General features: G+C 44.6%; 1 protein-coding gene across 1 annotated transcript in view; it reads left to right on the top strand.

The window, feature by feature from the left end:
* Window positions 1-19,110, top strand: part of FAM169B (Protein) — a 62,037-nt gene extending 42,927 nt beyond the window's left edge. Inside the window, exons 6-9 of the mRNA XM_019637890.1 lie at window positions 9,127-9,309; window positions 12,343-12,474; window positions 16,748-16,842; window positions 18,064-19,110. Coding sequence (XP_019493435.1) covers window positions 9,127-9,309; window positions 12,343-12,474; window positions 16,748-16,842; window positions 18,064-18,228 — 575 coding nt within the window. The 3' untranslated portion in view covers window positions 18,229-19,110. The remainder of the gene's footprint in view (window positions 1-9,126; window positions 9,310-12,342; window positions 12,475-16,747; window positions 16,843-18,063) is intronic.
* Window positions 19,111-21,662: the final 2,552 nt, after the last annotated feature.

Raw genomic sequence — 21,662 nt, 5'->3', positions numbered from 1 at the left:
CTGCAGACAGATCTGCCTCACCCAGGAAGAGCGCAATGATAATACCAACATGGGCCAGTGAAGCAATGTCCTCCACAACTAGACTGAAGAATAAAAGGACAGCAACTTGTCTGTTCCCCTTCCTTGATTCCCTAATGCTGTTCCCCTCCCCCAATTCCCCAATAAAATCTTTTTTAAAAAAAGTGTCAATCCTTTAGAAAATTAAAGAAAGGAAATATATTCTTCAGATTTACATTGCCAACTTAATAAATTTTCACTGCCTATTTCTGGATTAGCTTATTTTTGGAGAGACAAAATAAAACGATTTCCATGCAGTATGTATTGCCACCAGCAATGTATGAGAGTTCTAGTTGTTCCACATCCCAATACTTGGATTTGTTAGTCTTTTTAATTGTAGCCATTCTGTGAAATGGAAAGTGGTATCTAATTTTGGGGTTTTTTTTAGTTTTTTTTTGGAAAGTGGTGAGCCATCCTGCCACCTGTTGGCAGCTCAGCAGCAGCTCAGCTCGGGCCGGGACTCGAAATGCTGTTGCTCAGAGCTCAACCCCTTGAGCGAGCTCTTAACCAACTGAGCCACTTGGCCAGTCCTCTAATTTTGGTTTTTATTTGTATTTCCCTAATGACAAATGATATCAATCATGTTTTCATGTGCTTTCTTTTAAAAAAAATTTATTTTTCAATTATAGTTAACATACAATATTATATTAGTTTCAGGTGTACAGTGTAGCAATTAAACATTTGTATCCATTGCAAAGTGATAACTCTAAATCGAGTTCTATCTGTTTATGTGCTTTTGTCATGGTCATATATTCTCTCTGATGAAGTGTCCATTCAAATATTTTTCCCAGTTTTTTATTGGGTTGCTTTTTTTCTTATTGTTGATCTTTGAGCATTCTTTATATGTTACAGGTATCAGTTCTTTATCAGATACATATTTTGAAAGCATTTTTATTTTGGTATAATACTATTTTTCAAAGAGCAGAAACTTTAAATGTTGATCAAGTATAATGTATTAGTTTACCGATTTTCATTATCATTCAGTTAAAAATATTTTCTAATGTACCTTGTGATTTCTGTGGGTTCTTTAAACATGAGTTTTAGGTTTTCAGGTATTTGTGGGCTCTTCTAGATGTTTTATTTTTTGTTGATTTCTAGTTTAATTCTGTTGCAGTAAGAGAATATAATTCGTTACATCTTACTAATTTGAAAATCAGTGAGAGTTATTTTATGGCCCAGTATGTGGTTTATTTTGGTAAACATTCCTTGTGGACTTGAAAGAGTATATCTATCATCTATCTACCTACCTACCTACCTACCTACCTACCTACCTACCTACCTACCATATTTCCCCATGTATAAGACGCACCCTTTTTTGAAAAATTTGGGGTCTAAAAACTGGGTGCGTCTTATACAGTAGTTGTATGAGCGCAAAAACAAGTGTGAAAAAAGTGAGAAATGCAAGTAAAAAAAAATCTACAACTACTGTATAAGATGTACCCAGTTTTTAGACCCCAAATTTTTCGGGGGAAAAAAAAAAGAGTGCATCTTATACATGGGGAAATACGGTATCTACCAGGTGCAAAAGTAATTGCAGTTTTTGCATTTTAAAAAAAAAAAGTCCTTTTAACCCGTATTTACTTGTGCACCAACCTAATATCTGTCCATCTTACAGGCATTGGGTTTAGTGTTCGGGAAATGTCAGGTTAAGGTAATTAATGGTGTCATTTAGCTCTTTTGTATTTTTACTGTTGTTTTTGCCTAGTTCTATTAATTTCTGAGAGAAGTATGTTAGTCTTCATGATTGTGGATTCAGCTCTTTTTTTCTTTTAGCTGTCAGTTTTTATTTTATGCATTTTGAAGCTTTGTTGTTACACCTAATTTATCATTATTGTGTTTACCTGATGTGTTGACCATTTTGTCATTAGGAAGCATCTCTGATTGTCTCCAGTAATATTATTTCTTGTTATGAAGTCTATTTTGTCTGTTATGAATATAGCTACTTCATTTTCTTATGCTGCTTACTGTTTGCATAGAATATATTCTTTCTAGCTTTTTAGTTTTAGTTTGTTTTTATATTTATATTTAAAGCATATATTTTGTTGACAGCATACAATTGGGTCTTGGATTTTAAATCTAGTTTTAAAAATCTGTCTTTTGATTGGAGTGTGAGTCTGTTCTATTTATATTTACATTTAATTATTGATATTGTTGTACTTAGTTTTCCCTGTTGCAATTTGTTTTGCATTTTGTTTTTTTGTTCCTTTGTTCCTCCTTTCTTGTCTTCTTTTGTTTTAATCAGATATTTTTTAGTATTTCATTTTAATTTTTCTGTTGGCTTTCTAGCTCTATGTTTTTGTCTTTATTTATTTATTTGTCTTAGTTATTGCTCTAGGGATTACATATGCATCTTAAACTTATACCAATTTACTAAGAGTTAATATTGAATTATCTAAGGTAGAATATAGAAACCTTACAACAGTGTATTTTTATTTATCCCTCATTTTATTTACATAGTGCTATTTTTGTCATATGTTAGATCTGTTTGTTAGAAACCTGTCACTGCTGATTTATAATTTTTAATTTAAGTAGTGATATCTTTTAAAGACAGGAAAAGAAAAATATGTAGTTTAAAAATATTTACTCACATCTTTACCATTAACAGTTTTTTGTCTTTGTCCCATTTGCCATCCAGTGTCATTTACCCTCGGGTTCATGTACTTCCTTTACCCTTTCTTTTATTTTTTTCTTTTCCTTTAGCCTTTCTTGTAGTGGAGATGTGCTGGCAACAAATTCTCTCGGTTTTTTGTTTATTAGAAATGCCTTTATTTTATTTCACTTTGATATTTGAAGGATACTTCAACTGGATATAGAATAATTTGTGATTACTTTTTTCTGTCAGTGCTTGGAATATGTTGTTTTAGTATTTTCTGGCTTTCATGGTTTCTGGTGAGACGTTCCCTCATTCATAACATGTCGTTTTCTCTGACAACTTTGTAAGACTTTCTTTTTAACTTTAGCTTTTTTTGCGGTTTGACTGTGATGTATCTGGGACTGATTTTATGTTATTTAGTAATTTTTTGCTGAAAAGTAGACATTGCAGATATATTGTAGCAAGTCTGATTTTTTAAGTGTGTGTGTGTGTGTGTGTGTGTGTGTGTGTGTGTGTGTCCCAGGTTAAAACTGAAAACTTTGTCTCCTTTGTGATTTGCAGCTGCTGACATCTGTTTGTATGACCGCCATGGCTGCTGCTTTAGCCTGGCTTTGTAGAGGCCTTCCCTGCAAAATTGGTAGTCAGACAAAGATTGGGGCATGGATGGTGCTTGTCTTCTTTGTGGTTTCCTTGCTTCTGCTGGTTTTGGACTCTGTACTCTCACCTTTCAAATCCATTGGGCTTCAGCTTTCTGCCAGTTGAGCTGCCCATGTTGAGAAATGTTCTGGGTTAACAAAAGCATCAAACTCACAGATCACATCTTGTGTAGTCCATCTTTCAAGGGTGGATCTCAATCTGGTGTCTGACTTCTTTTTGTTGGGTCCCCTGGGGTCTCCTTCACTCATGTGTATATTAGCTGTAAGCCAGGGATTGGGGCAGTTGTTCTGAATTTGAGTCTAACTTATTCTTTTGGTTCTCATGCTGCCAGGAGATCCTCTTAAAATTCCAACCTCTTTCCCAGTCCTAACACCTGACCTCTGACACCTTTAGTGGTAATCTTCAGTTTTCCGCACCAATGTTTTCTGTAGCCTAGGGGGTTGAGTTATATACCCTGTGGCCAGTAGGCTGCAAACTAACAGGTTTTATCTATTCCAGTTGCAATTTTCTGAAATTGAAATCCCCCCTGGCTTCTATGTGCTTTTGGATGCCTTATGGCGTCTCCAAATGATTTATTGAACTTATTTCTTAAATAGTTACTTAATATGTGTGGGAATTTGCATGACTGTTGCATTCCACCACGATTATCTCATGGGGGACTTGTTTAAGTATAGTTTATAGAATTTTATTCCTTGTCTGACCATCTCTTTCTATAAATTGAGAGATGGGTTTATTTTGATGAGTTAAAATGGTTGATATTAGCAGCATGCAGATAACTTAAACATAATTTAGATAGTGAATAGATATGTTTTATTGTGTTACACATTGATTTCTGAAAAATCACTGGTGAATGCATGTGATTTAATTGACTACAGAAGGAGTTTAGAGTTCAGAAGTACAGAACAGTTAATGATGTTTCTTCAGTCTTGGCTCTGTCTTTGGTGCTTGTCACAGTGTAATATAGTGTTGTTGTGTTGATGCTTAAAATATGGACATAGCACATGGCGCACTTCTCAACTTCACAGCAGTAAAATTCTCTTCATTAGTTTAGATCCACGTCGTTCAGAATATCTGTTAATTTAGCTGTCGCTAGGCTGAAGTTGGTTAATTCCATTCTGTGTAGAAAAGAAAATGTACAGATTCATTGTATAAGTAGGATCGCAGGGGCCAGGTTTTACCTATTTAAGTACCTTTTTAGCACATTCTTAGCACATTTATTTATGTGTGTGTATGTGTGTGTGTGTGACTTTAAGTACTGTTTAAAAAATGAAGAGACAGTAAAATGGACCCTTTTGACTTATAGTTCTATAAATTCTTTAGATTCTTTGAAATCTATTTTTCAATTGAAGTTGACATACAATATTATATTAGTTTCAAATGTACGACATAGTGATTAGACATTTATATACCTTGTGAAGTACTCTATAAGTTCTCACCCATATACAGATTCATATAACTGAAACCACAATCAAAATACAGAATAGTTCTATCATTCAAGAAAACTTTTCCTGCCACCGCCCAGCCACAACCTGGCAACCACTGACCTGCCCCTCGTCACTACAGGTTCCGGCATTGTGCCTTTGAGATCTCTCCAAGTCCCTGTGCATGTCAGTGGTTTGTGTCTTTTTATCACTGAGGGGCACACTCAGTTATCAAACAAGTGTGTGCCTTCGCGTAGAATGCATGAGATCTTTCCAGGGAGACCTCTCTTCAGGAACATTCTGTTAAATAGTCTGGTTTGAGTCTCTCCCTTCACTGGATGGTTCTGTGATTGCCTTTCATACCAAATATTGACCCTTTAATCATTTCACTCTTCCATGCTGAAGTTCTCTCCAGATAATCAAAATTGTGAGGCTTTGGTTTAACTCTTGCTCCCACCAAGTCCACGAGACTGTTAGCTTTCAAGGGAAGAAAATCACAGGATTGGTGAGTTGGCCAATTTAGGGCTAGAAAGTACTTTGCTTTTGTATAAAAATCTAAAAAGAACAACTTTCCATTTGAGATTTCTGAAAGCCCAACATGAATGCAGATCACAGAAGCGATAGCAGCCCTTGAAAGTATTAAAGTATGTGATTTGCAGCCCAGACGAGCATGTGACCTGTGAGATGGCTGTGATGCTTTGATGTGGCCTCAGATGCCCTGCCTGTCACCAGGCCCCTCATTCTCCCCTCCCCGAGACACCCAGTGCCACAGGCGCCTCCTGTCCTGTCTCATCAAGCAGGGACCCCTTGTGTTGCCTTCTGGACTTGAGCAGAAACATAAGCAGCATGAAAGGGGGAGGCGAGAGTGTGATGTCGGTTGAGGGCCTACCTCCACCACCCGCTGAGAAAGGACTTGCTGTTGCAAGGAACTGATGTCCCCTCAGGGACTTACAAGATGGGGTATTGGAAGGGTGCAGGGGGACTTCATGGGTGCAACTGGCTTCTTACCCAGCAGCTGCTCCAACCTCATCTTTGCAAAGCAGCTTCCTTTACTCACTTACGTTTCCCGCTTCCTTCTAACCCCGACTTTAGTTTGCCATGCTGTTCACCTGGCCTGTCACCGTACCTGCCTTAAAGGGGCAGGACCTACTGTAGTCCGACTTTCATTCCACTCAGTCTTTTGAAAGCATGAGATTGGTCCAGCTGGCCTCTGTGTTGGTTTCTTGTGGATCATGGGTTCACCTTTAGCTCAGTTGTCTGTGGACAGGTGGGCTGGCTTTCGTCGTTTAGATATGGCCACCTCGTCTTAGCTCTTTAACTGAGGCTGTGGTAGGGACAATTTTAAAGCAGGACTGTGGGCTGAGCAGACACCCTGTACTAACCCATGGAAGAGTCCTGTTTATAAAGTCTCAGCCTGGGCTGGAATCCTTCTGGTCAAGACTACCAGGCAGCCCTTCATTTCTGCGTAACTGGAATGGACAGCGTGCTCGGGCAGGCACACAGTTCGTGCTGTTCATGTCATATGGGCTACAGGGGTTCTCAGGCCCCACCCCACACCTGCTGCAGCAGAGGCTCTGCCCATCTCTGCTTTGACCTGCCCTCCAGGTGGTTCTTATGTACTCTCAACTTTTAGAACCATTCATCTAAGGCAGCGGTTCTCAACCTGTGGGTCGCGACCCCTGTGGGGGTCAAACGACCCTTTCGCAGGGGTCGCCTAAGACCATCGGAAAACAAAAAGATATTTACATTACGATTCATAACAGTAGCAAAATTACAGTTATAGAGTAGCAACGAAAATAATGTTATGGTTGGGGGTCACCACAACATGAGGAACTGTATTAAGGGGTCACGGCATTAGGAAGGTTGAGAACCGTTGATTATTCTAAGGCATGCATTCTTAGTGGGGTGGTATTGCCCTCAACAGGCAAACATTCATTCTTGGGGAGCAAAAAAACCTTATATATTACAATGGTTTGTGGCTCTTCAAAGCCCAACTCTCTCTACCCAACAAAGTCTTACTCCTTAGTATTACTTTGCAGGGGGATGGTGATTAGGACAAAATGTCTTCCACGATCTGGACACTGTTGAAGCATACGGGTCAGGATATTTATAAAATGTCCCTTAATTTAGGTTGGTCTGATGTTTTCTCATGATTAGACTGGGGTTATAGGTTTGGGGGAAAGTGAAGTGCCCTTCTTCTTACAGGGTCACATCATTTGGGGGGGAGGCGCATGGCATCAATGTTATTAAGGGTGGTGTTCACCCTGATGGCCCAGGGGGGTGTCTGCCAGGTTTCTCCACTGCAAAGTAATGATGTTTCCCATTCTATACTTGATTGTATCTTTTACTACTGATTGTATCTTTTTAAAGTTAATTTTACTGAAGTATAATTTTATATTCCGTAAAGGCTGCCCATTGTAAGTATTCCAGTCAATGATTTTTAGTAAGTTTAGAGAGTGGTATAACCATCACCCTGATCCAGGTTTTGGATATTTCCTCCACCCCCAAAAATTGCCTGCTTGGTGTCAGTTTCTGTGTCATCCCAGTTCTAGGCAACCACCGATCTGCTCTCTGTCTCTCTCAGCTTGCCTTTCCCAGACATTTCATACGAATGGAATGATACAATATGTGGTCTTTTGCATCTGGCTTCTTTCATTTAGCATGGTGTTTTTCAGGTTCATCCAAATGGTAGCATGTATCAGTATTTTATTCCTTTTTACTGCTGAGTAATGTTCCATGGTATGACCATACCACATTTTATTCATGCACTTTACCAGCATGGCTTCTAGTTTTTGGCTATTCTGCATAATGCTGCTGTAACATTCATATACATGTCTTCGGGCATTTTTTTATATTTTATTAAATTTGTTGGGGTGGCATTGGTTAATAGAATTATTGGGCATGTGTTTTCATTTCTCTTGGACAGGTTCCTAGGAGCAGAATTGCTGGGTCATTTGGTAAGCATATGTTTAACTTTTTAAGAAACTGCCAAATTATTTGACAAAGTGGCTGAACCATTATACATTACCATCAGCAATATATGAGGGCTCCAATTTCTCCACATCCTGTCAACACTTATTATTGCTTGTCTTTTGATAATAGCCATTCTAATGGGTCAGAATTTGCTCTCAGTGTGGTTCTAATTTGCATTTTCCTAATGATACTGAGTATCTTTTCATTGATTATTAACCATTTGTATGTCTTCTTCAAAGAAATGTCTGTTCAGATCATCTGTCCATTTTTAATTGGTTATTTTCATTTTTTTGAATTATAAGAGCTCTTTATATATTCTGAATATAAGTCTTTTATCAGAACTGTGATTTGGAAACATTTTCTTAACAGTCTGTGGCTTGTCTTTTCATTTTCTTAGTCATGTCTTTAGAAGTACAAAGGTTTTTAATTTTGATGCAGTCAAATTTGTCAATTTGTGCTTTTGGTGTGGAATCTAAGAACTCTTTGCCTAACTCAAGGTTCGGAAGACTTCCTTCTATGTTTTCTTCTAAAAGCTTTGTAGTTCTAACTTTTACATTTATGACTAGATCCATCTTGAATTAATTTTTGTATATGATGTGAGGTAAGGGTCATTTTCACTTAAAAAAATGCCTAACACATTAAAAAATTAATGGAGCTTATTTTTTAGAGCAGTTTTAGGTTTACAGAAAGTAAAGCGTTCCGTATAACCCCCTACACACACACACACACACACACACACACACACACACACACACACGATGCTGCAGAACCAAGCTCCCTTTGCAGAATCAGTAACTGTGCTGTTGTTGGCGTTGGTTGCAGTAAAGTTAAGTTCAGGGTGGAGAAGTGGGAAGGGTGCCACTGTCGCCAATCTCACTCTGCTTAGCGAGGTCATTGATGTTTTATGGGAAACAGGACTTAGTCTATTTGGGGTACATGAACTTTGCCATATTTGGACACAGTGAGCCCTTGTTAGAGTTACTGAAACAAGCCCGTGCCCTAGGGAAGTGTTGGGCGATCTCCTAGCCCATATCTCCTGGGTCCAGGGAGAACTGTGATGTCGCCCAGATGCCCTGCATTGACGCCAAGGGTCTCTGTGAGCCGTGCGCAGTGAGGGAGGGATCTCAGGAGTCTGGGTGCACGAACAACCTTGTTCTGCTCAGTCTCCATCTTCGCTTTTCATTTTAGTGTCATCATCTGGTGGCTGCATTCATAGCAATTAATAAATAACGTGGACTGTTCCATCAGCCAGCTGGAGAGCTGGCAGTTTGGAGTGACCCACTGTTTTGTCTTTGGTGGTTCAGTGTGTGAAGCTAGCCTTGCTCCCAGATGGTCTCAGTGACCTGGCTGGACAGGAGTCCTGTGGGGTCCTGGCAGGTCAGTGCAAGCCCTGAGGACAGTGGCTGTCTCTTGCTGTCCCTGCAGGCAGCCTGTGTGGCGATGGCACAGGTGTGTGCTACCTGCTGCCCGTCCTCGACACCGTGTTTGTCAGGAGGAGACACCGTCGCCAAGGCCTGGGCGTCGCCATGCTGGGGGACTTCTGTGAGACGTTCCCAGAGGACGAGACCCTGGGGGTCAGCTGGCCGATTTCTCCCGCCATGTACCAAGGTAACCTCCCCTGTGTCAGGTGGATACGTTCGGGTAACGGGCATGGGTAACACATGTGCCTTCCAGGGGATTCTGAGGAGGGTGGGTCCTCGGAGCCCTCAGCACTGTGACATGTGGTGGGTTTCCTCCTCCTTCTGAGAAACCTCCCATTGCTTCAGTACAGACGAGACTTCACACTTGATTGCCAGGTCCAAACCTTCCTCAGCCTGAGAAATATTTGGAAACAAATCAACACACTGTCAGAGACGAGCAGAACCTGCTGCTGGGCCCTCAGCGTGCCTTCGCACTTTCGCTGGAAGCTTGTAGTTGAGCACATTGCCGTATTCCCTGGAAGCCACAGGGCTGCCCAGGAGCTGAAGGGAAGGCAGTAGCTGAGGTGCAGGCACCTACCCCCTCTCCCCCAGCACCTCCGTAGCTCATCCTGCAGGAGACGATGCCTCCCCATCTTCTGTTCTCATCCTATGAGTCCTGTATCAGTCAGGGGCTGAACCAAGAGGGCAGATTGAAACAGAACCAATATATGTGTATATACATATAAGTATGTATATATTATATATATATTTATATATATAAATATTTATATATAATAAATATATATATTTATATATTTATATATAAATATAAATATATATATAAATATAAATATTTATTTATTTATATAAATATATATATATTTATATAAATATAAATAAATAAATAAATAAATATAAATAAATATATATATATAAATAGTTGACCTTTTACTAACACAGGTGTTGGGATCCTGACCTCCCATGCAGTTGAAAACCCGCATATAACTTCACTTGGCCTTCCACACATGCAGGGTCCCAACCATAGAGATGACCCTTGAATGACATGTTTGAATGGCATGAGTCAGTTGAAAAAAGTCTGAGTATAAGTGGACAGTTCAAACCCGTGTTGTTCAAGGGTCAACTGTATATGCAGAGAAGAGATTTATGTTATGTAATTGGCTCACACAGTGTGGACATGGGGTGTTCCGAGATCTATAGCCGACAAGTGGGAGACCCAGGAGAGCCAATGGTCTGGTTCCAGCCCAGATGCGGACAGGCTCCCACCCCAAGGAGAGCCAGCGTTCCGGTTCACGGTTCATGTCTGAAGGCAGTAAAAAAGCGATGGCCCAGCTCAAGCAGCCAGGCAGGGGAGTTCCCTCTTAACTTTGGGAGGGTGGGCCTTTTTGTTCTATAATTAGGTCTTCACCTGATTGGATGAGGTTGGATGAGGCCCACCCCCCTCAGACAGGGCCATCTGCTTTACTCAGTCTACTGATTCAGATGTTAATGTCATCCCAAAACACCCTCACAGATGCACCCAGAATAATGTTTGACCAGATGTCTGGGTGCCCCTGGCTCAGTCATTCTGATACATAAAATGAGCGATCTCCATCCCTTGCCAAGTTGTAGAAGGGAAATCTTTATATGTATTTGCCCGAGGACATTCAGAAAGTTCTGATGTTGAATGTCACATTCCAAGTTAGCAAGGGCGGGACTTCTGGTGAGCACCTCCCTAGGACCCTTTAGCCCTCGGGAAGCACACCCACCACCCTGGGCTCTGTCCCGCTTGCTTCTGGCCATACAGATATTGTCCCTATCATGGGGAGACAAAAGGTGGACGAGGCAAGGAGACTCCTGTTGCTCTGAAGTCATAAGAAAAGGAGGTGGAAACGTATTTTTCTCAAGTGGGTTTAGTTGTCTCTGTATTTTAAAACTCTTAGTCTATAATTAAACTCTGAGGGTCCTTGAGTCTTTCCAAAAGCGCTCAAGGATCCCTGCACTGTATAGCTCACTTTGGTGTTGGGGGGTTCTGGAAACCAGGCAGCTGGTTTCCTGTCCACACCCGTGTCCTGCCTGCCCCTCTCTCAGTCTTGCTTCAGTTCTGAGACCTTTGTTTGAGTGTGTTGGCCCCCAGTGAAGCCACTTCAGGTGTACCCAGGGGAGGGCCCACGTGTGTGCCATACCTCAATCTGTGCACCTGAGGGCTCACCACATGACCAGTGTGTGTATCCTTGGAGCCCAGCGACAGCTGCTGGTGCGTGTGGCTGGTGTCCACGTTGGTGCGTCCAGGCCCCTTGGCATTGCCACATTCTAGTGTCTGACTCCAAGGCGTGCAAGAATTCTAACTTTGAAACTGGCTTTCCCTGTTGTTAGGAAGTTACATTTGTCGAGACTGGAGATCAGAACCTTCATCTAGCCCTCTGCTAGCTTGGCTTACACCTTTTGAATGCTTTGCATCGTGCTCTGTAGGTTTCCATGTGTGCTGTTGCCCAGGCCCGAGAATGTTAGGAGGGGGCCTGGGGAAGTCCCCACAGGCACCTGCAGCAGCAGGGGCAGCATCCCATTGGCTGGGCGTGGGGCCCTGCCACCTGGAAGGCTCACCCCGTGAACGTGGGCGTAAAGCCCACAAGCCTTGAGGGGACTCTGGAATGAAGGTGCGGAGGGTGAGCCGCCTGGAAGGCTCCGAGTGAGAGGAGGGCTGAGGAGGCTTGGGAGGGAAAGGAGGGTGCCTGAGGTGAGGCGATGTGGGGTGCATTGGGTACACCCCAATTCTTATGTCGAAGCCCTAACCCCAGTGTGACTCTCTGTGGAGTTCTTTCAAGAAGTAATTAAGGTTAAATGAGGCCCTAAGGGTGGGGCCCTAATCCAATAGGCCTGGTCAGAAGGAAGATGAAGACGCAGGGCTTCAGAGGGAAGGCCGTGCGAGGGCGCAGGGAGACGGGGAGAGAGGCCTCGGGAGAAAGCACATCTGCTGGCACCTTGATCTCGGACTTCCAGTCTCCGGACTGTGAGCAAATAAATGTGTGTTACGGCCACCTGAGCTGACAAAAATGGGATGGACGAAAGGGGGGCACAGGCCAGGCAGGTGAGGATGATGAAAAGGGTCTTGTATGCAGTGGACCAGAGCCCAGAGCTGGAGACAGGGCGGGCTGGGCTGCAGGCAGAGCCGGAAGTGGGCCTGCCTGGGGACCTGGAAGCCACGGCCTGACTTGCCTGACTCACGCTGTGCTCCTTTCCTCAGTCTGTAGGAAGTTCCTGCTGACCCACCCGGAGGAGCGGATGCGCCTGTGGGAGGTGGAGCCCCCAGGAGCCTGGGGCCAGCGAGACAGCATCTGGCTGAAGGTTCAACTTCAACAGTCAAGGCTCCCAGACCGTGAGTCGCAGTGAGGAAAGTCACCTTTGGCCTAGTTCTTTCTGGTGGTAACTGAAGTGCAGGTGAATATGCAGATCCAGTCAGGCCTGTGCAGAGGTTCGCTTTGGTGCTGCTGCTGGAACAGAGGAGGGAGTGACACCTGGGTGGTGGCATCTTGTCCTCCGTTCACTCTGTTCCTGAATGAATCTCACGGTCTAAAGCCCCCCGCCGAGGAAGACCCCCCAGTTTAGCTAAACGCAGCTCCCTGGGACCAAGGAGCTCCCTGTTTACAGTTAGGGTGCAGCACTGAAATGCTGAGAAGACCAGGTTCCCTGTCAGCAGGAGGTCAGATGAAAACACTGTTTCAAACAGGCCGTGTGTGTACCTGGTTACAAATTCGAAAGACACACAAGGGTTTACTGTGACGAGGTAGCTCCTACCCCACTCTCTTCGGAGGAGAGTAAGTGACAGTGCCACATAGACAGTGTCACCAGTGAGTACCTGTCCCCTTTCCGGGCAGCATGGGTCATGCTGGATGGACATGCTGTCTACTCGGGCAGCCCCAGGACAGACACACACGCTGTCTTCAGTTGGGGGTTGTTAACAGATGGTGCCTCGGGGAGTTTGCCAGTGGGGTTTTGATGGAGGGCATTTGTGTGATGGCCCCAAGGCGGCAAGGGTGGGAAGGAGGACCTTTAAGTAGCCAGAGGGCAGCGCAGGGTGGCAGAGACACTTGTTCCTGTGTCTCCAAGTTGCTTTTTGCCAGCGCTCCCTCCGCCTCTCCCGAGTGGGGAAGGATTGTGCATGGCAGGCTGTCCTCAGCGCAACGCTAAGGGTGAGGGCGTGGCGCAGGGCTGGTGAGCGCAGGGCCTGCTGTGGGTGCCAGAGACTCAGGAGGCACCCACAGTTTAGGTTCCCCAGACAAGGGGAAGCTCTGGCTTTTCCCCCTCCTGGCATTGGCGCTCCTGTCAGCATCCAGGGCCATTTCCAAGGCTGCCGGGAGCTCATTAGGGCGATGGGCAGGCCCAGGTGCCTGGCTCTGTCTCCACGTGGGTACCTGATTTACCTTAGGTGGTGACAGGGAGAGTGCCTTGGAGTTTATTGATGATAATAGTGATGATTTGGGCTTTTATGGGGCCTTTCAGCTAGAAGGCTTAATGGATCTCTGCAGACGTTAATGGGGTGACCGGGCACCTGGGAAGGAGGCCGTGGCGGGGCTTTGACTGTGATCCTAATGAGGCGGTTATGTGACTTGCCCTGTGGCACTGAGAGGTAGAAATGAAGGGAAGCCAGCCTGGACCTCCCGTGCACTGAGCTGCCCAGCCATTCGGGTTTATGGATGAGTTTCACAAATGAGCCTGTAGCCCCTGGACGTGGCCTTTGTGTCTGGGACGTTGCCATTCCTTGGCTGGGAATGGAAAAAAATAATGGCTTGCCGGTCGGAATGTGGTAATAATGTGGAAATCGCAGAGGCGGAGAGGGTAGGCAGGAGGAGGAGGTTTTCGCGCAATTGGGGAGATGACTTTCTCTCAGGAGAACGGCACTGGGGGTTATTCAAGAGTGGGAGTTGGTGTGGTCTGGTCCGAGGGAGCCGCGCTGGAAGACAGATGCCAGAGCTGTCACTGTAACTCACTCTGAGATTCCCCAACTCTCTCTTTAGAACAGCAAATGAGGGGAGCTTCGTGGAGAATGTTCCAGAAGCATGCACGAGTCCCTTGAAGGAAGAAGGGTCATCATTATAATTAGGATACCATGAGATTGCTAAAACTATATAATTGAAAAAACTAAGTTATGGTGTTTTCACTCCCTGTTAAAGCCATGGCAGGTTCCCAGCCTTACCCACCCCTTCTGTCTCCCCAGGGCCAATAGTGAGGATTTAATTCACTCAGGAAGGTTTTCAGCCAACCCGCCTCATATTGTAGCAATTTTGTCAGTTAGTGCTGACATTTCAGATTTTTTCTCCAGGTTGGTGGGTGAGGGCTACAAATGAAATCACAATTAGCCCAGACGCTGTGTAGTTTCAGTTTCTGGCCTGTTTTTCTCTTCATGGAAATCAGCAAGTGTTGTTAGCCCATTAGATTTTCCCACAGGTCACCCATCAGTGCAGATTTCGGAATCTTTTCTTCCCTGGAAATCTCATGAGGCCACTTAATTTAATTTTAGTTGTTAATTAGTCAGTTATTCTTAGAATTGCTTTCTTGAATTGTTCTGGTTTTCAAGTTCTGTCTTTTGTCCCTTGATTTCTGAGTGTTTTTTGGAGGTTTTCTGCAGTTGCATGGGCTGTAGAAATAGAATTGTGGGCAAGAAGGCCAGTGGAGCTGTCACTTTTTATATTCTAAGTGAGGCTTGGACATTTTATAGCATTCCAAAGGGAAATGAACTTGTGCTCCTTTCAGATGTTTTAAAATCTATTTTTAAGCAGTGTCCTATGTGGACTAGGCCTTTTAAAGTCTGCACGATCCTGCCTGTGATAATATCTGTGGCTTATAATGGCCCTGAAAATATTTACAGGGTCATTCGAATCTTTGGAGAGAAGTACTTTGTGGGAAATTCTTTTCTTCCTACTCTCAGTTATATGAAGCCTTTGAGACTTGACCACCACGATCACAGCCTTATCTGATGTCACTTCCCAGTTAGCCTGCACGTGCCTTAAGCCTCTTTACTGGATGAGATGAAACCATATGTCAACAGCCCCATGTTCTTTTACAGAAACTTGGCTGGAGGCAGAAAATCATTGCACACAGCTTTAAAAATTAATTTTTCATTCTTTAGGTTATAGTGTTGCTTTCTTTGCAGGTGACTCTTTAGTAGATTCCATTGTCATCCACAGGGAAAATACTTTTTCTTCTATAATATTTACATTTACTTTTTAAAGCTTGAAGGAGTGTATATAGAGATGTGAAATATTTGAGCTGGGGTCATTTTTGTGAAACTGCAATTCTGTTCTTGTTTCAGCTTGTTCTGGTGAGTCGGACATTACATAGTGAGCAGAAGCAGCAGCAATTTTGTGGCTGTGAGCTATGCTGGGAAGTGCTGAGAGCAGACCCGCCATACTGGGTGGGCTTGTCTAATGCTGCTCTTTGAAAGGTTCTGTGGTTCCCTCTAGTGGCCGCTGCAGTCTCTGCGCCCTGGATGGCAGCTTGTGGGTGTTTTTACCTCAGGCCAACCTGGGTGGTTGTTTCTTAGAGTCTTAGTCTTGTCAGCCCAAATTAGTGTATGCATTTAAAAACTTATTGAGCTTTCATTGGTTAGGAATAAAATATAATAAGTGGGCATCTGATAGCTACTAGTATGCTTTCGTCCATAACACATAAAAACAATTTCATATAGAAGGAAAGATTGAAAATTGAGAATGGATTATCTGCTTCATTCTCTCATTCAGTTATTCAGTCATTTACTCACTCATTCTATCTAATTAATTCACTCATTCATTCATTCAGTCACCCATTTATGTGTTCTCTCATTCACTCAGTTGATTACTGTCAGTGGAGCATTTTCCGACACCAGGCATTGCCTGAGGTGGTTGGGACACAGTAGTGAATCAGGCTGCAGTATCTGAACTCATTCCTGAGCTTACATTTTTGTGAAGAAAATTATATGGGCAGCTACTACTGTGTTGCATAAAAACTCAGAGAACAAAAGTGTGCTGGTATTTTTAAATGCTTACAATTACATTTCACCTAACCCAATTTTTCTAGTTTATAAAGTCTGGAAATAAACTTTAAAATTTACTTATGTAGGTAACAACTGAATAATACATTTATCCTTTATTTGAAAGTGTGTTTTATTTGTATTTTCAAGCAGAAAACTGCATACTTTTCCCCTAATAGATCTGACCTCGCCCCTCACAAACCCCCACCTATGGATTTTGGGGTGTGGGGAAGTGGCCAGTGGGACAAGAAGGTCATCCCATTCTAGGTTGGGACTGGTTTGGTAGGAGGGGGGTGCTGCTTTAACATGGGGACTATGGGCTCTCCTGTGAGTAAAAATTCCAGGGAGCAAAGGGGAGAGCTAGGAATGGAAGTGGAAGCCTGACGCCGTTTAATGCCTGAATAATGCAAGAAAAGAGAAACAGTCCAGCTGTAGAAATGCTCCTGAAACCTGGCAGATTTCCCTGTCCTCCAGAGGGCGCTGTAGAGGTGTCAAAGCCCTGGTCAGTAGGATGGAACTGGGTCACGGTGATCAGGGCTTTTGGAAGCGTCCCCGAGGTATTATTCATCTGTGGATTGTCCACGCCCTTGGGAGCCCGCCCTGCCCTGCTTGCTTATCCTGCTCTCTTGCTTGGGGAGGGCAGTTCCCCCAGGAAAGTCCAAGGAAGACGTGAGCAGTCCCGGGTCGACTTCTCGAGATGATGGACTCAGACAGGCCGATAATGGAGAAAGCAACAAGGTACAGTGATGGATGTGCCCTAGTAGGAGTAGGTCTCGTTTCCTTAGTGACCACGTGGCACGTCAGCTTCCTGGACACCTCGGCTGTAGGCTCAGAACCTGTGTGCCGCCGTGTGAGGCAAGAACTTTGTAAGTAGTCCTCTTCTCTAAGCTAGACAAGCTCTGAGGAAGCCGATTCTAAGCAGAGAACACATGGGGATCAGCTGTAATCTTGCATTACGAAGGAAATGTTGAAAAACCTGAATTTCAAATTCTGCCATGAACCAGCACCTTTCAAACAGAACAAAAGCACAGGCAAATTTGTCTTTCTTTCCTCCCCTGCCCCTCAAGACCCTGGAAAATGAAACATGGCACTGGTTATCGTCTAACAAGAAGCCAGAACCATGGGCACAGATAGTTGCTGAATATTTCTTAGTGGCCTCTTGTCTGTCAGTCGTTTATAAGATTTTCAAGTGTGATTCTGTAAGCATTTTCCTGAAGCCAAGCCAGACACTTGTCCACACGAGGTAACTGTTATAATACCCACTGTCTGGTATGGAAGGAGCTTTGCTCAAATCCCTAAACAGTCCATAATGATTTTAAAATCCAGAACTTAAGTTCCGCTTAGTGGGGAATACTGCTTATTTTGGAAAGTAGGTGGTTCTGCGATTCAGGAATGAACATGAAAGGCATAAAATATCCCAGGAAGTGCTGCATCCTTCTAGAAAAGCTGCCTGGAGGCTGACATTAGTTCTAGGCGTCTGGCAGAGGAGGACTTGCATTTTCCTTGGTTCCCGATGGAAAGATGGGCTAACCTTCGACCGTACCAGGCCACTGGACAGGGCACGTTGTACTTTGCCTCGTCACTGATCTGACTTCCCCTTTAAACCTCAAAGGCCATTAGAGGAAGTAGGAAGCATCCAGTGTGATGTGACGCCCATGGGTGTGTGTCAGGGAAGTCTGCACATTCAAGCATCAGAGCCCCAACCTTTAAAGAGGTGCTTCCTTGCCTTGTTCTTCCTTGGATGTCCCGGGCGGGGCCTCTCTTCTGTCTCCATCAGTAGAAATGTGCTCAGAGCTGTTTGCGCACAAAACATGGTGTCCTGGAGCTGGCCGAGGTGTCTGAACCCGGCCCACCCACCCTAAATGTGAGCACTCATACAAGGCCTGGCCAGGCCCCCAGCAGGCCCCTGGGTGAAACTGCGTTAGTTGGGATTCTTTGTAGATTCTCTTATGATTTCAGGAGAGGACCAGTGGAGAAGAACTGGACAAGACAAAGGATGACCAAGCCTGTCGAGTGGAAGACGCCTGTGGGGCTGAGCTGGACGGGAAGGATGCCAAGAGGACAGCGGTGGCCGCGGGGCTGGCCGGGCAGTCCTGGCAGAAGCACAAGCGGCCCAGTTCCTAACTCCCAGCGTATGTGGGTTGGAGAGCTGCTTGTCACTTCCTGCTTGTGTGACCTTGAGCTGCCATCTGTCCCTGCTCTCTTCCTTTGTAACCTTTGAGGAGAAAAGGACCATCCAGACCCGTCTGCCTCAGGCTTATGTGGGCTCAGCACAGAGTCCGAGAAAGTGCTTCCTTACACCCCAAGTGCTATGTAGGTTCAAGTAACTGCTCCCCCGGCTCAGATTCCAGGAACGCATTCCTTAAACATAATATGGTTTCCATGAATTGGGATGAATTTATAAAGACCGCACTGGAACCATACGAATGTGCCTTTTTCTTTACACAGGGAAGCTCAAAGGGCCACCCCACTGCGGTCCACACAGCAGAAAGCCTTTGGAGGTTTGCTCTGCCGACCTGACTGTACCCCTGAGACCAGACACCAGAGGGGCCTCTAGGAGACGCTTACCTTCCCAGAAACTGCCTGAGGGCGGGGGCCAGGGCTGACTGGGGCATACCATAGGCCTCTCGTTCATATCGGGCCTGGTATACAGGAGGCGCTCAGAGTGGGCTCCAGGCGGGTGACATCATCTCAGCCATCCTCGGAGGGGAAGCCACCAGAGGGGAATTTGGGCTGATGGCCCTTGAGCTTATTGGTGCCTTGAGTGTGACGGCTGTGGTAGTAAAGGTGACTGTACAGATCACAGCCTGTCCCTGGCTTCCCCTTTCTCAGATACCCTACACAGCCCCGCTGGGGCACGTGCTCTGCCACCATTGGGGATTCAGTGCTAAGCCAGGCCCTGTTACTTATTTAATCATCCATGTGTCTGTCCATTCATTCATGCATCTATCTGTGCATCCATCCACCTGTCCTCCACCTGTCCATCTGCCCCTCCATCCCTCCCCTTCCTTCCTCCCTTTCTTCCACTCTCCCTCTCTCCACTCATCTCCGCATCTCTCCATCCATCCATCCATCCATCATACCCACCCACCTCCCTGTCTGTCCATCTGTCTGTCTGCGTGTATCCATCTGTCTATCCACCCACATCCATCTGTCCATTCAGTTGTACAGCAGACGTTCGGCACGATTGCTCAGGGCCAGGTTCTTCTGGGCACTCAGGATGTATATAGAGAGGCACGGTTCCTGGACTGTCCCGCCCATTAGAAAGAAGAAGAGTCCAGTTGAGTAGAAATAGTTTGGAACGCTATATGGAGACATCGTAAAGTGCCCCGTGCATGTGGGCCCATCTCAGCCGAGACGGAGCTCTGCGTGTGATTTCAATACAACCTTTTTAACACGTGACATATGCATGTGCTGCGAACACTGTCCTACTTGAGGTGTATGGTTGGTACTTTGTCTTTACATGAAAATGAACCAATGAAAGTGTCTCAGGTTTTATGAAGCTTCTGTTGAATACAAGAACCTTCCAATGATGTGTGGATGGAGCTCATTGAAAGACGTGTCAGCGTACTGCAGTCAGAGGAAGTGCCCTGGTGCCCATAGTCTGGTTGGCACAGCCCTGTCGGGCCTGGGACTGTGTGCAGGGTTCCTTTCCACATGGCATGCATGGGAATGTTGGTGAGGCTTGTGTTTGCGTGTGTGCGCACATGTGCGTGTGTGTGTGTGCATGTGCACATATGTTTTTGCATGTGTGGATGTGTGTGCATGCTTGTGTATGCATGTATGTGTGTACGTACTCATGTGTTGTGCTGTTTTTATTAAATTACCTTTGTTTATTCAGTTCCTCTGTGTTCTTGCCTATAATTTTTTAACAGCTCTACTGAGATATAATTTATGATCCAAAAAATTCACTTCAAGTATATAATGCCATGGTTTTTAGTGTATTTACAGTGTTGTGCAACCACCACCACAATAAATACCTCAAAAAATGTACAATTACCAGTCTCTCCCTTTCTACCCCTGCTAGCCCTCGGCAGCTTCAAATCTACATTCTCTGTAGATTTGCTTGTTCTGGACACGTCATACCAGTGGAATCATACAATGTGTAGCATCTTATTTTCTTCACTTAGCATGATGTTTTCAAGTTTCATCCATGCGTAGCATGTATCAGTACTTCGTTTCTTTTTATGGCTGAATAATACTCCATTGTATGAATAGAGCACATTTTGTCCATTTACTAACTGATGGACTTTTGGGCTGATTTCAGTTTGGGGCTATTATCAGTCATGCTGTGAAAATTTGTGTACAAGTTTTTGTGTGGACCTAAATCTCAGTTCTGTTGGGTATTTACCAAGGAGTGGAATTTCTGAGTCATATGGTAACTATATTTAACATTTCAAAGAACTGCCAAATGATTTTTCTAAGTGACTACAATGTTTTTTACATCCCCACCAACAATGCCCGAGGGTTTCGATTTCTCCCCATCCCAGGCAACACTCGTTGCTATCTATCTATTTGATTAAAGCCACCATCCTAGTGGGCATGAACCGGTATCTCGTGGTTTGTACCCAATGACCAAGATGTGCGTCTTTTCATGTGCTTGTTGGCCCTCCTTATGTCTTTAGGGAAATGTCTATTTAGATCCTTTACCCATTGCTTAATTGGGGTGTCTTTATTATTGGGCTGTAAGAGCACTTTATGTACGCTGCATAGGCCCCTTATCACATGTATCAGCTGCAGATGTTTTCTCCCATTCTGTGTGTTGCCCTTTCACTTGCTTGATGGTGCCATTTGAAGTGCAACATTTTAAATTTCGAGGAGGTCCAGTTTATGTCTTCTTTCTTTGGTTGCTCATGCTTTGGGTGTTGTGGTAATGATGGCGTTTTGTCGGTACATGTCCTTCCATGCCCTTCTAAGGGGAGTTATCGCGGAGAAAGTCGTCTGAGCCTACCAAGAATGTAGAAAAACCCACAGAGAGTCATTACAGGAAGACCCCGGGCCCTGCCCATGAGAGGCGCCTTCCCTTGCCGGAATGGGCTCAGGTGGAGGACACGGGGGGGGGGCCCATGGGCCTGCGGAAGCAGTGCTGGCAGTGCTGGTGAACATTCACTGCTGGGCACTCGAAGAGATTTCTCAGTGAGGAATGAATCCAACGGGTTGGCTGCTTACGGAAGCTTTAGGGGACCAGTAGATTAGGAGAGTTCCTAAAATCCCCATTTTCTCTGAGAAACAATATAAAATCTCTGATTTTGATTTCGTTCTCTTTTTGGGGGCGGGGGGGGGGGAGAATGTTCAGCACCTGGGTTTTAAAGTTTGCTGTGCCAGCTTTTTTGGTGAGAAGCCATGAAACTCGTGGCCACCTTTGTCTCCTACCTTTGCCTCTGTCCTTTCACACACGGTACAGAATGTCACCGTGACCAAGCAAGGGGAAAGATGAGTAGGAAACCATAGCGACACAGTCACGAGCAGTCAATCACAAGTCCAGTACCCAATCGAACATCCAGGGAGCTGGACTTTCTTTTTTCAGGATCAAATAAGAGCAAATCAGAAAGAGTAAT

This window comes from Hipposideros armiger, unplaced genomic scaffold (assembly GCF_001890085.2).
Source record: "Hipposideros armiger isolate ML-2016 unplaced genomic scaffold, ASM189008v1 scaffold_35, whole genome shotgun sequence".
In the NCBI taxonomy this organism is placed as follows: domain Eukaryota; kingdom Metazoa; phylum Chordata; class Mammalia; order Chiroptera; family Hipposideridae; genus Hipposideros; species Hipposideros armiger.
The sequence above is the reverse complement of the archived record's forward strand: the minus strand, read 5'-3'. Positions and strand labels throughout refer to the sequence as shown.